We start from the raw sequence: 17,139 nt of genomic DNA, 5'->3' as shown, positions 1-17,139 counted from the left end.
CCCCACATCGGTATATTTAACCTACAGTGCATTCGACCTATTAACTTTTCTTGAGGGAATTTATTGTATGATCAATCTAGATTGGATCGAGTTGATATTCCAACTGTAACATTACTACTAATACGAAATTTGACAACTATTTAAAGATGAAGATAAGTTATGTCTTTTTCTTCAAATAGTAATACTCATGTGTAATAACAGGATGTGGCAGTGTATCAACTACCTTTAAACAAGGAAAAATTAAATTATCAAATAATTTCAAAGAAAACTAGGATTCAATACCGCATGCACAAAAATTGTGAGAACGTGAGTTATCTATTGACGAATAATTTGAAAATGGTTGTCAACAAGACTTCCAATCTTTCCATTATTTTTGTCTTTTCTGTTAAAATTCTACCATTCTCATCCTTTATGTACATTTAGTTTTGTTTTCTACTCTTTCTTAAAGATTTTGTTGTTTGTTTTGTAAAACAATTTGTGGTTACCTTTGTTATCTTTTTCCAGTTTGTTACCAAAGTCTGTCAAACTCAATTTCTTTGCTTTAGCTACCACATATTTTACTTTCTTTGTTCCTTGTATTTTTTATAGTTTTCTATTCTCCTGCTTGCAAGGGTAATTATTAATTATTAAACTTATTGTTTTTTGTTGTAATTATTAGCAATTGTAGTAAAAAAAAGCATTTGTTAAAATCGATTTATTTAAAAGAAAAAATTATAAAATATGCTAAAAAATAGTAGAACACAAATGCAAAAAGTTCAGTAAAACTATAGTGCACAAAATTGTGTTTTTTACAGATTGAATATTTTTTGGCAAATTTAACAAAAATTTAATTAAATTATTAAAATATTCAAACTTTTATATATCAATTGGTATTTTTGCTAAATCTCTATGAACGGAAAAATGTTTTCGAAATTTTTACAAGGTATAATAAAAACAACACAGAAAGTGGAAAAAATGGAATTATAAACAAAATTCCAGCTTGCAATTTATAAAACTTAAAATTTATTAATACTATTATAAATTTTGGATAGCACTGTTATACTCGAATTAATTCTTGTAAATAAAATTTGGTTGTAAGAATAGAAACAGAACTTTTTATTTATCCCAAACTCCAATATTCGTTAATAGAGATTTACAACTCCTCACCATATATTAGAATAATTTACAAACTATTCAAACTGTTTGTACATCAATCCATACACTCTCACTTTTATTATTTTTATCACTAGCTACTTTAATATCAAAATTACTATTATTAATATTATCCAAGCTACAACTTTGTAAAAACACAGCCATGGATCGGTAGTACCCTTGTAGAAGCCAAGTTTCGTTGTGGGTACCTGCAGGTACTTGAAGAAGTTGTTTTCTAGCGCTACCACATCTATTATGGAGTTCTGCCATCATTCGGGGAGGGACTAAAGAGTCTGCTGTTCCTGATATGAATAAAGTTGGAATTCGAAGATTTTTCACTTTTTGATATGACAAAAACTGAAATAAAAAAAAAAAAGAATAAATCCATCTACATTAATAATAGAAGTTAATTTTTTCCAATATTTGATTTTCTATCTACTTGGAAACTGTAAAAATGGTTACCCTGATATATACTGATGATATCTTAATAAAAATTGAATTTGAGGAATAACACTTTGAATATCAATATGTGAATATTTTAGAAGTATACTAACAAAAGACTGGAAAAGAAGACTAAAAAACACTACCCACTAAATAAAACAATAGTGGAACATAAAAATATAGATATAAACATGGAAATGAAAATATGTAACACAATAGTAGAATACACCCAAAATTTAACAAAAATAATAGGAAAAGTACAAATAAGAAAAGCATGAGCACAATTGGAAATAAATGTAGGAAGCAATGAAGAATTTCAAAAATGAAGGAACGTTTGAAGAAATATGGAGAAAAAGTTATGACATTCACAGCAGAAAAACTAAGTTGTGCAAGAAAATTTAACAGTGGTATTAAAAAAGAGAAATGGTAGACCAAACAAATAATAATTAGTTTTACCAATGCGAGTTTTAAAATTATTAGTTATAGTAGTCTGAAACTTACTTTATTCTTATAAAAAAATAATGGAAAATACTGAAGTATTCTCCATCCAAGTAAAACTTTTCCCATATCAGGTATACTTGTGAAAGTATTTTCTACAATTAAACACCAAATTTTTCCTAAATATTCCTCTCTTGTTGCTAAATCTACAGCAACAGCACCACCTGTAAAAAAAGGTTGCTCTTAATTATTACTTTAAAGACTTTATTTTGTAAAATATCCATAACATTATAAATAAATTGAGAATTTTAATTGGTCTATGGTGCCAAAATTAAAACTAAATTTTCTTGGTGGTAATTTTTTGATTTATGCAGTAAATTATGGATAATTATAAATTACTGATAAACCAGTAGAAATAATATTTTAATTACCCATCATAGGAATAATTTGTCCAGGTTCCTTTCAATCCTGTTTGTCTGGTAATAGTATCTATGAAATAAGCTATAGTGATTATGTTGGGTAGACTAAGAGATCTGTTAATGTATGGTTTAAAGAGCATATAGCTCATTTTAATAACCAAGCACGTTGTCAGTCATAATCATGAAATATAAATAATGTAAAATGGTTAAAAAATATCAGATAATAAATTTGGATGTATTTGTAAGCATTGACATTATTAAATGCCAGAATAGTTTAAATAAAGATAAGGGGCCTAGGTTTTTCTGCTGGGATTCTTAAAGCGCATCAGATAGTGTAGTTGTAGTGTAAATTGTTTGTTCAGTAAGGAAATAACATTATTTTCCTTCATATTTTGAATACTTATTAGCTTAGTATAAATTTCAACTTACCCAAAGATCTTCCAAAAATTATAATTTGTGAATGATTTATATCATTCCTACTAATTAAATAATCAAGGCTTGTTTTAGCATCAATGTAAAGACCTTCTTCTGATGGTACTCCTTCAGATAATCCATATCCCCTATATTCAACTAATAAGATATTACAATGTAAATTATGGTATAAGCCTACACAATTTTGTAAACGATGACCTATGTTTCCTGCATTTCCATGGAAAAATAATATTGTTGGTGAGTTCTTCCCTTTTTCTTTTGGTTGGTAGATGAAATACATATGAATTTGTATCCCATCTGAAGTATTTGTTGTAATACTTTCGTAAGGAAGATTAAATGTAGATGGGATCGGTACATAGACTCGTGAATGTGTAGGCAATTCTGAATTATATAATAAACTGTCTTGAATATGATATAATATACCTTAAAAAACACGATAGTTGAATCAGTCTAATTCATTGAAATTACCTTACCTGTGACAGCAAAAAATAATAATATAACAGCAAACATTCCTCCATACATATAGTAAATCAAACAACAAAATACTAGAACAAGTCCAGAATATGCCCAGACTCTTAAAAGCATCTTAAATAGTATTGTTGTTATTCTCGCAAATGGTACATAACCTCCCATGATTGTATGTTTGAAATTTAATTGTAAATTATTTATAACAAAGAAAACGAACTAAAACTTTACATTTTTGAATAAACTGTAATATAGAAATTCTTGGTTACTTTAATAAACAAGGTTTAAAACAAACATGACATATTTATCATTGTTATAATGACATTACAGGTTTGTTCCAATCTGCTAATCTGGACAGTTCTCGGAGCGGTTATTAGAAGAGTTTAAATTGTATTATCTGCGCAATCTCCAGTTATGCACTATTCTTGTATCAGTACTTGCTATCAACCAAGGCACAACCGATACTCAAGCCGGTTCGAACACAAAACAGAATCATTCATATAACGGTAACTGCCTTGTTGGAACACGTAATCTCTATTGCGCAGAATCGTCACCGTACCAAGAACGGTTTTTTGATGGGTTGTAACAAACCTTATGTCAAAGATTATATACATCTACTTTCCACATTGGTTACAAATCGCTTAAATAGGTGGATGAAAAAATGAACTAACGCTGTAGTTCTTTTGCAATTTCCCTAATAGAAAAACACAGACGATTGCGGCAATTTCAGTTTTTGGTATAATGAAGTAGTGTATTCTCCTGATAAGAATAATTTAATAAAAGCATTGACGATCAGTTTAAATAGCTGATAAACCTATTAGCAAAGAAAAAAGTACATCTAATTTAAATACAATATTTTTTAAATGTTTTCACTAAATCAGTACTAAATGGAAAGTAAGTAATCAAAATATAAAATATCTATTTTTTAATGTCTTTAATGTCTTTTTTAGCACAACTTAAGGTGGAACTTTGCATCTTATTTATAATATTGGTAATTGCAAGACTACTCTTTTTAATTCACAAAATTACAACAGGTCACAGCAAATATGCTTCTAATAAGAGAATAGAACCTTGTAAAACAATAATATGTATTGGATCTGGGGGGCACACAACTGAAATGATATCTTTATTATCTACATTAGATTTCAGGAAGTATTCTCCTAGATACTATATTATTGCAACAACTGACACTACTAGTTTAACAAAAGTTGAATCACTTGAAACAAGTAAATCTACACAACTTAGAGAGAAGGATTATTTCATTCAAAAAATTCCGAGAAGCAGAGTTGTACAGCAATCATACTTTACTTCAATTTTCACAACAATATTTTCAATACTCTATAGCATTCCACTTGTATTAAAAATTAGGCCTGATCTTATATTGTGTAATGGTCCTGGTACTTGTATTCCTATATGTGTTATAGGATTTCTGCTCAAATCTTTTTTTATTACTGATACAAAGATCGTTTTTATCGAAAGTTTTTGTCGAACAAAAACATTATCTTTAACTGGTAAAATTTTAGTTTATTTAGCCGATAATTTCATAGTTCAGTGGCCAAATTTGAGAAAAAAACTGAAAAGAGCTGATTACATTGGTCAGTTAATGTAAAAAATTATGGATGCCTAAGAAATACCTAATAAATTTCAGGTTTTTTTGAAAGAATCTTCTGGAATTGATTGACATAATAGTTCTCTTTGAACATTTCTAACTGAAGAGTATTTTCTTATTCATACCATGCCACTAAATTAACATATTCTAAAAATTGAAAGAAATCTTTATAATTACTTTCAAACTGATGCCAATGAGGCAAAAGGATTAATATATAGCTAGAATCTTATAAACAATGACGATACATTATTTAATCCTGTGTATTGCCTCTCCTTTCTTAGATTACTATTTCACATCATCAGTGCATCATGTTCCTAATATTATCTTGATCTTTCTGATCCGATATCTTTTCAAACTTTCATGAAAGGTTATTTAGGCTTCCAGGTGAAGGCAGTAACAATATAAACCAACAACATGGGGTAGTTGTTCCACAAGTTTTGATGTTCTTGAGCAAATTAAGGATATAGCCTTCGATGATCTGGAGTTAAAAGAGAGTCAGTTTCTGTTCAATATGGTGTAAGTTTGACTTCTATCAACTTCCTTTGCACTGTATCTTAACTAAATTGTTAATTATACCTACAGGATAATTATTTCTGTACTGCTTGTAAAAAAGATATTTGCATAATGAATTATAAATATTAACAAACTGTGAAATTTTGTTGAATAATAAAACGGTCTCTGTGTATTAATTTTTTTGTAAATTTCATTTACATATGGAAATGATTGAAATGAATAGGTATACATTAAATTATTGGTGTGGATTAATTTACAATACACCTTTGAAGCTACCTTCTAAGGTATAAACCTGACTATTGACAAAATCTGCCACCAGTACCTGCTGTATAAACTAATAAAAAAGAACTACCTTATACAGTATATTTTGTTTTACTATAATCCACCAAAAAATCAAGAAATTTTTTTAAAAGAGTCCTTGCTAAAAAATTGATTAATGATACTTAAAGCAGAAGGCTTGTAGGGTAATGTATTCATACCAAGCCATTATCTTTTATATTAAACACGTCATCGTGAGCAATAAAAATATTCTATATTATTCAAATCCAAACAAATATTGTACAACCAAATATACAAATTCCATTGGACAACAGAATTGAAAAATATAAATAAATCCTTACAAATATTTCTCATAACATACAGACAGTATTTCTAAATGAGCCAAGTTTCTTAATTACATTGTCTAGTTATTTACATAAACAACGTACACTCAATAATTTCTTTCTAATGTAATAAATACTTTGTGCACGAAACCATAGATGAACCACCACGAAACCCTTTCCTGGCACATAAGAATCAATTGGAACAAACTTCAGTGGGTGCATTCCAATAAGCGTTCACCGCGGCTGAAATACTCTTTTGGGCGTTCCACATTGCGACTATGATCGTTATAGTCTCAGCGAGAACGTCACTCAAAACGTTATGACTAACGTTTACCACGACCCTTGTCAAGACGCAGATTGCAACCATAAGAATATATCTCATTATTTGATGCGGTATGGGATATTATAAGCACTTTCGAAGCATTCTTGTGACGCACCCCCAAATATTTTACTAACGCTACAGAAAAGATATTTTGATTTTACTTTAATGTAAATCAGTTAAGCACTCCACTAAAAAATTCAATATCTTACGTATTATAACATAATCTTTTAAAGCTATCGCTCTATTTTTTGTTTTGAAGTTCCTTATTATTTATCTCATAACTCAAAACACCTCATAATCTATTCCATTTGGGTTTACGATTATAACTCTCGGGACTAAGTAGATCGGGAAAGTTCGTGAATGTGATTATGGTAAGTGCTTAGTGGAATGCACCAGCCGTCATCTATAATTTATTTAAATATACCCTTTGGTTTACTTGTCTATCCCGTGTTCAGGATGACTCGTTTATACACACTTTAATCATGAGAATGTTCGAAAAATCTAATTTATCGTGAACATTTGAAAATGCTTTATTTGAAATTGATTCTATAAAACAAAAAATAAGTTTAAAAAACAATGTGAAGAAATTGCCTACGAAACATAATATAAATGGTCCTTCTGGAAATTGTACCATGCGCATCCGCCAAACTTTCAATTCTATCAACATAATAGAACAGGGCCTGCTTCACTGTTTACGTCAGTGGACGAGTTCGTGACTTATATAAAACAATTTTATCTTTGAGAGAGAAATATCAACTTAAGATTTAATTTAATTTCAATAACATATTATCAATGATATTTAATATTCAGTTTTGATTGTAAGAGCATAAAATTTCAATGGGCAACTTAACCTAACCAAAACTGTAAATGAAACAAGAACATAATTTGTTGTCCCCAATAAAATTTTTAACGTTTTATATAGAATATAATAATGCAATACCAGGAGTGAGTACCCCTTATTGGAAAATTTTTGTTACTTGATAATTACGCTTTTCTGCATTTATTTTCAAAATAACTAAGTACTTCCCCAACTTATGAAAATAGTTATTGTTAAAAACACACTGATAACAGTAAAAACGTTTATCACAAATAGTTGTAGATAAAAATTTATTAGCACAATAAGTAATTCAAATTAATTTTCACATTTAAAATCCATATTTAGCCCTACTGGCAAATTTATTATTTTTACTAATAGCCCATTGATTCTTCAGTTCTTGTTCATTAGCTTTAGCTTGTTGAGCTAAATATGTAATATGGTGTTTCTTTCTTCTAGTTGGATCCACCGGGTTTTCTATTACAGGTTTCGGAGCTAATTCAGGATCTGTAAGACTCTTTGCCATCCAAATATCTTTATCAGGTAAAATTTCTTCTTCGTTTATATCAATTAATTTGATGTTACCTATAGGCCTTCGTGATTTTCCAACTAAGTGTTTGAATGCTTGATTATCAAGACCTTCATATGGTTTTTCAGGTTCTGGAGCTATATCAATTATCTCTTGTGTTTGTGCTTCTTCTATTTCTTTAATAATTGGTTTATTTTTAGGTCTTCCACATATCTTTTCCCACATCTCATCATCATATGTTTCTGGTACATCTAAATCATCGTCACTCTCTGCATCACTCAAAACTACCTTATTTTTTTCATTAACCACTTTAGTTTTAATGTTTCTCTTACTTTCCACCTGCTTTCTAATAACATTAGGTACCAATGTATTAGAGGTTGTATTTGACATTGGTTTAGTTTGATTAACCACTACTTTAGGAATAAAACTAGTATTAGTCTTAACACTTCCTTTGACTGGTGGTAATAAAGCTAACAGTCCACTACTTTTAACAGTTGATTTGATTTTTTTTGCTTCAGGTTCTTCTGTATCATCTTCAAACTGTGATAATGATGGAATAGTAATTTTTACCTTTTGTTTTTCCTTTTTCGTAGAAATAGGCGCAGGTTTTGGAATAAAGTCTTCAATCTTATCCTCTACAACTTCTGGAATAATCTTTTTGGTTTCGGGAAGAATAGAGAACAAACTTTTCTGTTTTGTATCATTTTCAATATTTGAATGGGATTTTAAATCCCCAACGTTTGGTTCCACTTCTTCATCTGAAATATCAATATCATTTTTGTCTAGTTTAGAATCTTCTGAAGTATTTATTTTTATAGAATTTCGTTTAATGACATCAGCTGAATTCGTCCAGTCCTCTTCTTCATTTTCACTGGCACTGTCGTAATCATACGCTACAAGCGCCATTCCTAAAAATTTAATCTACATTAACCTCATTCATATTAATGAGCGTTTTTTAGGTTTGTAAATATGATAATTCAAATATAACCTTTAAACCTATTATGCCAATGCTTTCGTTCAACAAACTAGTGTAATCAGCAGACGTATTAATAGCCAGTAACTTGAATGGAAACAAGTAGATTTCGTATTTCGTAGAAACAAGTTAAACCATATATAAGTTTACTATGATCAAGGTAAGTTTATGTGGAACACTATATATTTTAAGTTTTTACACAAAATAACTAAAATTTAATGTTTTATGAATGTTTTGGATTTTATTCTTTTCATTACAGTAAAAATATGAAATATTTAAATTTTAAACTAATGTGATTAACAAAGTATTTAGTAAAATTTTCATAATGGTTGTTACTAAGCAACCAATGTGTCGGTAACTAAAATCTGGAACCTAAGATGTTCCTAAAAAAAATGATTTTATTAGATTATTGATGAGTTAGTATTCAGCAAATTATGAACATATTTTTAGTTATAATATTCATTTATTTAAGGGAGCAGTTAGTTTGGTAACTGGGGGTGCATCTGGATTGGGGAAGGCGACAGTAGAACGTTTAGTTCAGCAAGGCTCTAGAGTTGTACTTTGTGACTTACCCGCTTCTAAAGGCAAAGAAATAGCAAGTACTTATGATGAAGATAAAGTGCTATTCACACCAGTAAACGTAAATTATTGTATATGTTTCTATTATAAAAAAAAATAAATTGCTTATTTGTTTTGTAGGTAACTTCAGAAGATGATGTTAAAAATGCCCTAACAGCAGCTAAAGATAAATTTGGAAAATTGAATAATGTTATTAATTGTGCTGGTATTGGTGTAGCTTTTAAGACTTACAATTTTAAGAAAAAATTACCTCATTCTTTAGAAGACTTTACTAAAGTTTTAAGTGTAAGTATATTTAAGAGATGTAACAAATTTAAAAAATTCAATTAAGTATAGCTTAATGTTTTTAATATGTTAAATAAGTTTTAAATAATGATTACCAGTGGTGGATTCATCAAAAGGCTGAGTAGGCTGTAGCCTGGAGCGACAGCTTTCAAGATGCGGCAAATTTTCCTCAAAATTTTATTTCGACTTACAGAATTACAAATAATTGATTGTTCACACAGAGAGGAAAGTAATTTAACAAGTAGTGTAGTATTATATGCAGTATACTAAATAATTAAACGTTCTTCATGAACAATTGCTTAAGACTTTATAAAATATACTACTAGGATGATGAATATTCAGAATATTGCAATAGTAACCTGATATTACAATTGAAATTTAGTTACTTTTAAAACTTATTTATTTTTAACTTTGACTATAATTTTTCTTTATATCCTATACCCCTAATATCCCTGACAAAACGGTTCCTCAAGCAATCTACAATCGCTCAAATAATCAAGGAACTCACACAAAACCTTAGTTTTCATAATTGTAAACTAAGATATCGAATTTCAAAGGTGAATAGAAGCCGCAAATCTGTAAATCCGCCACTGATGATTACATTAATAATTGTATGAATAATTAATTTTTTAATGTACACAATTTTTCATATTGAAGAATTATTTAGATAGAAATGGAATTTTAGGTGAATACTATTGGAACTTTTAACGTAATCAGGTTAGCCGTAGGACTAATAGGTGAAAATGAACCAGACGATAACGGTTGCAGGGGTGTAATTGTTAATACAGCTAGTATAGCAGCATTCGATGGTCAAATGGGTCAAGCAGCTTATGCGGCTAGTAAAGGAGGAATTGTTGGAATGACTTTGCCCCTGGCAAGAGATTTTTCAAGTCAGGGAATACGTGTTGTCACTATTGCTCCAGGTAAAATTAATTCTTCAACCATTAATTTAGTTTTTGTTTGTCGAATATTTGCTTTTTTAGGTTTATTCAAAACACCCCTGTTTGATGCTTTACCAGATAAAGTAGTCCAGTTTCTATCTAAATCTGTTCCTTTTCCCCAAAGGTTGGGTAATCCGAATGAATTTGCACAACTGGTTCAAAGTATAATTGAAAATCCTATGTTAAATGGGGAAGTAATAAGACTCGATGGAGCTCTAAGGATGCAACCTTAATTTTTCCCAATATTCATTTTTATTTTATTTAATGTAGTGCCTTCTAATAATAATAATTTCAAAATATAATTGTTTTTCTTGGACACTGTATGACATACGTAGAAAAACATCCAACGGCCGACTATACACATTTTTCAATAAAACCAAGTTCATTGAGAGTCGTTGATTTTTTACCGATGCAGTGCATGCTCATGTTAATAAAAGCGTTAAATGGCGTTTCACTCCAATTTTTTAGCAAAATGAAATTTAAAAATAATAGTTTTTGAGTAAATATAAAATTATTAATAGTTATTTCAATATATACGGGAATTGAGGAAAACGTTAACGGCTATTTAGACACTGCCATAGTTCACTAAAACAAAATTGAATAATGTCCGTAATTTAAAATTAATAATTTAATTTAGTTTGTGAATTGGAAACTACAACCTAAATTTTATTTATCACATGAAAAATACATACAAAACTGGTATCTGGCTGGATGAGAAACTGGTAAGAGTCCACTGTTACGTAAAGGCAGAATAAGAATTTGACTGGCAATGGTGGGTCTGATAGCTCTCATAGACCTATTAAAGGGTACGGACCCGCCTTACCTATTTTTTTACAAGTAGTTCCGAGGTGCCAACATTATTAAAAGAGCGTCGAGATAGAACCAAAGAAGACAAAAAGTCATGCTATTATGTAAAATATGAATAGGACTATCAGAAATAATATATTTGATTTAAAATGACACTTTTTCAAAAATTTTAGATTGAATATTAATTAATACTTAATATTCTTCGCAAGTGATATTTTAATTACTTTTAATTAGTTTAATTAATGAGTGATATATAAATAAAATAATCTATTAGTAGAAGACATTTGAAATAGATTGAAGAGACGAGGTAACAAGATATTCTTATATTTAATATTACCATTATACAGGGTGGTTTACAACAATAATAAAAACTTATTTACTTTAACGATAATGAGTTTATACTCAATGATAATAGTGTATATAAGATGACTAAATCTAATACTGTAATCAAAAACAGAAAGAACTTTTCCTGCTTTTAAAACCCTATTCCCTAGTAGATTAAATTCAAAGTCTTTCTTGATGAATTGTTCTTCACAAATCACTGTATAGTCACTTGGTTTAAAATTGTCCCTTCTTATAGCCAATAGCCGTTTATTCTAGGGTCGGAGCTTTTTGGTTATTTAAAATAAAGATACATAATCATTTTGGATTGCAATGATTAGAAAAGTTTCATTTCTATTGGGAGAAAAAGAATTATTACTGATGTTAAGATTCTTATTTGAAAATTTTCAGACAAGAGTACTTAAAGATCCTTTAGGAACTCAAAGATGAAGTATCGTAATTAAACATAGACAAACGAAATAAAAACTAGCATCGATTTATATCGTTTGGGCTAGTCCATAACCTTTAATTAGTCGATGGTAGGACATAATGAAAACGTATAAGAGCCAATTATATACTTCCATTCATCGCTAAAACAAAATTCAATAATAAGTTACGCAAATTTGATTTTAGTATTACTAATAAAATTTAATTCAGTTTAAAACTGTTTATTGAAAACTACAATCAAATTTCACCTGTTATAACAAGAATATTAATTTTAATAACTGGTAGTTGGCTGAATGACAAACCATCGAGAGCCTATTGTTCTGAATAGACAGAATAAGAATTTGATTTGTAAAAGTGTATGTACAAAACCATAGACACAGCATTTTGTTCATTGTTTGGGTATCTAACAATCTTACAAAAAGATAGTTTAATCTATTATAATGTCTGAAGGTACTAGTAAGGAACCACAAAAAACTCCAATGGTTTACATTTGTGGAGGTTTGTTAAAAATTAATTTTTTCAACAATTTTCGGCCAATAATAAAATCGTTATTTTAGAGTGCCACAATGAAAACGAAATTAGACCTAGAGATCCAATTAGGTGCAGAGAATGTGGTTACAGAATAATGTACAAGAAACGAACCAAAAGATGTATCCTTTTGTATGAAACATGTGTTAAATTTAATATTACTAACTCTAGTTTATACATTGGTCCCACCAAATTGTTAATTCACTTATGAAATTAAAATTTATTCCATATTGCAGTTTATATTACAGTTTTTGTGCTCTTTGATATAAAAATTGCTTGATATTAAAAATTGGTGTTGAATCTTTGTTGAAAAATCGCAGCTACCTGCTCAACAAAAATTATTTAACAACTAAAATTTATGGTTAGGGTCCCTAATAAGTTAAATGGTTTTCAGTCTGATCTAGAAATATAGTTTTTAATGCAAACTGTATTATTTACACTTGTATTACTCCAATGGAACCATATGATGAAATATTTACAATAAAGTTTAAAATTATTTTAACACATTTTCCTTAATATGATACTTACAGTGGTGGTCTTTGATGCAAGATGAACATCCCCGTAACACACATGTATATAGTTATTAGTTGACTTATTTGGTATTTTTTAACAAATATAAATTGGATTGTTTGATTGCCATTCCTTTATAATAAAAAATTTACAACTAGTTTATTTTTTTAAATATTAAGAGTTTATTTATATTATGAAAGAATCTGAAAAGTGAAATCTAAGAAAAATATGTACACATTGAATTGGCATTACACTGAATTATAATGAGATTTAAGGAAATGGTATCATAAGAATTAGTAGTTTTGCTTTCATTCATGTACAACTACTGGTTCATGGAGTGATTGTTTTGTTTAGGTCGTAAACAAAATAAAGTGGAGAACAAGTACAGAAACTGGATGATTTATACTTACGTTACAAACTAATACATCATGCACTGCAGATAAATTTAGAGTACAACACCTGCCAAAACTGCATAATTCATTTTTTTGCTACAAGGTGATAAACCAAGAACTGCAGATGAGTGGTTCATTATCTTGTTACACAAGAATGAATCTTGTCTTCATTTTGTCATATTCCTATGGAATTACAACACAATTTTATTTTTCAGTATATACTTTTTATAATTGACTGAAAGGATGCATTATCATTCGATTCATTAATATAAACAACAACAAATAAAGCTCAAAATCAAACTTCCAAGATATTATATTCAATTGATAGAAGAGAGGCCAAAGAAAATTTTCTGTTAATACTAAAGCCGATTTCTGAAATTCCACTTTGAATGTTGAAAAAATGAATTATTAATTATTGTAAGAGGTTCATTCTTGTATTCATTAACTTAAAGGAGGAGACAATAAATTTGTATGAATACTACATATTCTGTCTTCTATTGTTCATTTTCGGTAATTGTTTAACATAATAGTCAGTGACGGATTTACAGATTCGCTACCTATTCATCTTTTGCCGCCTCTACTGACCTCTGAAATTCAATAACTTCGTTCACAATTATTAATTTTTTATCAATAAAATTTTAGTTTTACGATTTGAGAACTAAGGTTATGTATAAGGTACCTGACTATTTTCAGGTCAAAGAATTGTTGAAAGACAGGCAATAAAACATTACAATATATTTTGTAGACCTTTGATTTAGCGAAATCATTAATTATATCGTATGAAATTTTATTCATTAGTTCTGACTCTATGTATAAAATAGGTATAGCGATATAGTCAATCTTGAATAATTCTTTACTCTTTTTCAGCAAAAAAAGTCTCTCTCGCCTGACAATTTTTCACTAGACATACAGAACTATACGAAGAGTTATATCAAAGTTTGAATTAATGTTCTCTAATTTTTTTTACTAGAACTTGGTTTCATTAAAATTATTTCCGATAAAAGATAGATTTGAAAGCTTATGCTTTCTTAAATTAATTCTTCTTCTAAATCATTAGGGTACATTTGTTCCAGGTAACTAGCTTTAGACCTGATGGTAACAACTCAATTTTTGAACAAAACTTGCCGCCCTAGACCACAGCCTGCTGGTTAATCCACCCCTGATAATATACAACAAACACATGTATCAACCAAAAAGAATTAGAAAAATGAAATTACACAGAAATAGTTGATCAAAGGAACAAAGTGAGCAATAAAATAAGAAAAACAAAATTCTGAAATCCATTACACCAGATGATATTTTGGGGTATCTATTCATTATATTAATATTATTTTAAATAATATTAATTGCTTGGTCATAGTTTAACACTAGCTCTCCCGTCTATTGTAAATCTGGAGAATCGATACATCGGCAACTGGCCAGTACTCTTTGTCGCAAGGTCCGGGACCTCCAATTTTCAAGGTTGATGCGCAAGGGCGCTGTTTGGAATTACAAGGAGGCTCGTCTTTAGTACGAAATTTTCAAGGTCGCACATTTATAATCGATAAAACTACCTTATGTTGATGTTTGACACTGCGTACGCGCAACTCAAACTATATACGTGCATCACCAAGATATCTATTGGGAGATGACGGGTCCAGGTAAATAAAACGCATTTAAAACAAGAATTGAACTTTATTACTGTGACATTGTCATATTTGGACTAAGTGTCAAATGATTTTTCGTTGATGTTTTCTCTTCTGAACTCTGTGCACCACGTGTTTGTGAGTGAAGAGAAAGCAGTCTGCAAGTTGAGAGATTATTGCGTATGCAATTGGCGGGAGACAGGGTAATGTATGTAAATTCATGTGTTACACCAACTAAAATATGATTGTACACTGTTAGTACGAATGTCAAATTTTATTTATACGCTGTTCACGGAGATAAGTAATAATATTTTTGTTATTTGTACATATTTTTAAGTGTGATTAATTATTTAATCCATATCCAGTTTTTAAAATAAATGCAGTTCACATCAATTTAAATATTATAGGGGAGTACGCAGGTTGGATCGTTTGAACTTGGCAGTTTTCTTTATAATACAAACGAATTTATAACCCGGGATATTAAATATTTGATAATCTGTAATTAAGATTTTAACTTTCATCTACTAGAAAATAATAAATAACGTAGTTACCAATTGTCTATCGATCCCGTTTTGAAGCAAATAAATTTCAAAATTATGTCATTACTGTGTTTATTTACTTCGAATCGATTTACTTTGATTAGGGTGATATTATGCGTCGTTTAATGTGTTTATTTGGAAGGTAATAAATACATATAAATTCTTAAAAGAGTGATAGATGTTTTCACACTACTTTCAGTGTACAAAAATTTCATAGAATATTGTTCTTGATAACTCAAAGACAAAAATGAAATTCGCTTATACAAACTATTTAGTAGCAAACGGTCTGTATAAATCCACCAAAAGTTTGTCTTTTTCGAAAAAATAAGATTTAGACTTTAAAGAATTAACATGAAAGTAATAACCTAACCTAATTATGATGAAACAGTGAAACACTTCAAATGAATTGTACTAATAAACAATGAAAATAAATTGAAATGTAACTTACGTCAAATAAAAGATATTTGATAATAAAATCAGATTCTGGCTACATCGAAGGGTCTACCAAATAGAGCAGTACAATCTAGTTTGCTTTAATTTCGAAATGTATATTAATATACTGGTCAGTGGTAATTATGAATCCGCCATTATTTCGTACTGGTATGCAGCCATGCTGTACTATTCAGAAAAGTGCAAAATAGCGACTTGTCGTGCGTATGTACATAAGAGCTTTTCAATATACTTTTTGTATTATTAATTATTTGAATTAATGGCATATTAACAAATTCTTTAATTACTTGTTATTATTGGTTTAGTTGTATTCTAATGGAACATCCCATCGCCAGTATTTTTATTTCGATAACATAACCTAGCCTAACCAGACACCTCCATATATCACTCTCAATTTACAGCTGCGGTTGTAGTATTTCCTATCGAGGGTCGTTTGAGTGGTGAACGGGTACACTAGTTTATAGGAAAACCGCTGATACCTGCAACACTCTCGAAACATTTATCTAGAATGTATATCTCTTTTTATCATTACGCCTTCCTCCCCAGTTACAAGTTCAGTCAGTATACTTATTTCGAATCAACAGAATGGCGTCCTAACCACCAGCCAGTATATTTGAATAGGAGCCTGATTTAATACATTTATCGGTAGATGTACGTCCAATTGGGCCAATTTATAAACTTAATACAACAGCTTAGTACTTTTTTTATAACGTCAATGTATCAAAACAGGTAATATGAGCAATTATATCAAGTATCACCATTTATATTGAGAAATCATATTTATTTCATATTTTCGACGTTGCCGAGCATTTTTTTGATAAAAAACTTCTCACACATACCTCGTAGTTTAGGTTTCAAAAGTTTCCATATTTCTAATTTTTTGTTCAAATTAATAATAGTTGAAAAACATTATACAATTTGAAGTCACTTATAGCAGACTTTTTTAAAATTAAAATAAATACAGACGGTAACCTGTTAATTTAATTTTACGAGAGTATAGGATTTAAAATCACTGCTAAAACAAGTT

At 29.3% G+C, this 17,139-nt stretch overlaps 6 protein-coding genes and 1 long non-coding RNA gene across 17 annotated transcripts in view; 4 read left to right on the top strand and 3 right to left on the bottom strand.

Annotated features, from left to right (window-relative positions):
• Positions 1–679: 679 nt before the first annotated feature.
• On the bottom strand, positions 680–3,820 carry LOC130897143 (protein ABHD13). The gene is made up of 4 exons (XM_057805810.1): positions 3,335–3,820; positions 2,859–3,284; positions 2,074–2,234; positions 680–1,488 (listed from the first exon to the last, which is right to left on the bottom strand). The coding sequence occupies exons 1-4, from the start codon at positions 3,492–3,494 to the stop codon at positions 1,174–1,176; spliced, it is 1,062 nt and encodes a 353-aa protein (XP_057661793.1). The 5' UTR covers positions 3,495–3,820; the 3' UTR covers positions 680–1,173.
• An 88-nt stretch (positions 3,821–3,908) lies between these two features.
• On the top strand, positions 3,909–5,624 carry LOC130897147 (UDP-N-acetylglucosamine transferase subunit ALG14 homolog). Its single transcript, XM_057805813.1, has 2 exons — positions 3,909–4,220; positions 4,277–5,624. Exons 1-2 carry the CDS (start codon positions 4,214–4,216, stop codon positions 4,933–4,935), a joined length of 666 nt encoding a protein of 221 aa, XP_057661796.1. The 5' UTR covers positions 3,909–4,213; the 3' UTR covers positions 4,936–5,624.
• A 1,810-nt stretch (positions 5,625–7,434) lies between these two features.
• Positions 7,435–8,990, bottom strand: LOC130897142 (uncharacterized). Its single transcript, XM_057805809.1, has 2 exons — positions 8,704–8,990; positions 7,435–8,623 (listed from the first exon to the last, which is right to left on the bottom strand). The coding sequence occupies exon 2, from the start codon at positions 8,619–8,621 to the stop codon at positions 7,518–7,520; it is 1,104 nt and encodes a 367-aa protein (XP_057661792.1). The 5' UTR covers positions 8,622–8,623; positions 8,704–8,990; the 3' UTR covers positions 7,435–7,517.
• Positions 8,583–10,795, top strand: LOC130897144 (3-hydroxyacyl-CoA dehydrogenase type-2). Its single transcript, XM_057805811.1, has 5 exons — positions 8,583–8,848; positions 9,161–9,328; positions 9,388–9,552; positions 10,238–10,475; positions 10,536–10,795. The coding sequence occupies exons 1-5, from the start codon at positions 8,840–8,842 to the stop codon at positions 10,724–10,726; spliced, it is 771 nt and encodes a 256-aa protein (XP_057661794.1). The 5' UTR covers positions 8,583–8,839; the 3' UTR covers positions 10,727–10,795.
• Positions 10,796–12,406: 1,611 nt separating this feature from the next.
• Positions 12,407–13,263, top strand: LOC130897151 (DNA-directed RNA polymerases I, II, and III subunit RPABC4). Its single transcript, XM_057805819.1, has 3 exons — positions 12,407–12,566; positions 12,626–12,718; positions 13,127–13,263. Exons 1-3 carry the CDS (start codon positions 12,509–12,511, stop codon positions 13,147–13,149), a joined length of 174 nt encoding a protein of 57 aa, XP_057661802.1. The 5' UTR covers positions 12,407–12,508; the 3' UTR covers positions 13,150–13,263.
• Positions 13,264–15,066: 1,803 nt separating this feature from the next.
• LOC130897139 (protein argonaute-2) overlaps positions 15,067–17,139 on the top strand; it is a 30,656-nt gene continuing 28,583 nt past the window's right edge. For 5 of the 11 annotated variants that reach the window (XM_057805795.1, XM_057805790.1, XM_057805791.1 and 2 more), the window contains exon 1: positions 15,085–15,326. The gene's annotated coding sequence lies outside the window, so the exon portion shown is untranslated. Of the gene's footprint in view, positions 15,332–17,139 lie in introns of all 11 variants that reach the window. The other 6 variants (XM_057805796.1, XM_057805792.1, XM_057805788.1 and 3 more) reach the window with 3 other exon arrangements.
• LOC130897152 (uncharacterized) lies at positions 15,153–16,469 on the bottom strand. The gene is made up of 2 exons (XR_009059663.1): positions 16,111–16,469; positions 15,153–15,357 (listed from the first exon to the last, which is right to left on the bottom strand). It is a non-coding gene; the product is annotated as an uncharacterized LOC130897152 (long non-coding RNA).

Source organism: Diorhabda carinulata, chromosome 8 (assembly GCF_026250575.1).
Source record: "Diorhabda carinulata isolate Delta chromosome 8, icDioCari1.1, whole genome shotgun sequence".
Taxonomy (NCBI): Eukaryota; Metazoa; Arthropoda; class Insecta; order Coleoptera; family Chrysomelidae; genus Diorhabda; species Diorhabda carinulata.
This window is presented reverse-complemented; position numbering and strand designations above follow the sequence as displayed.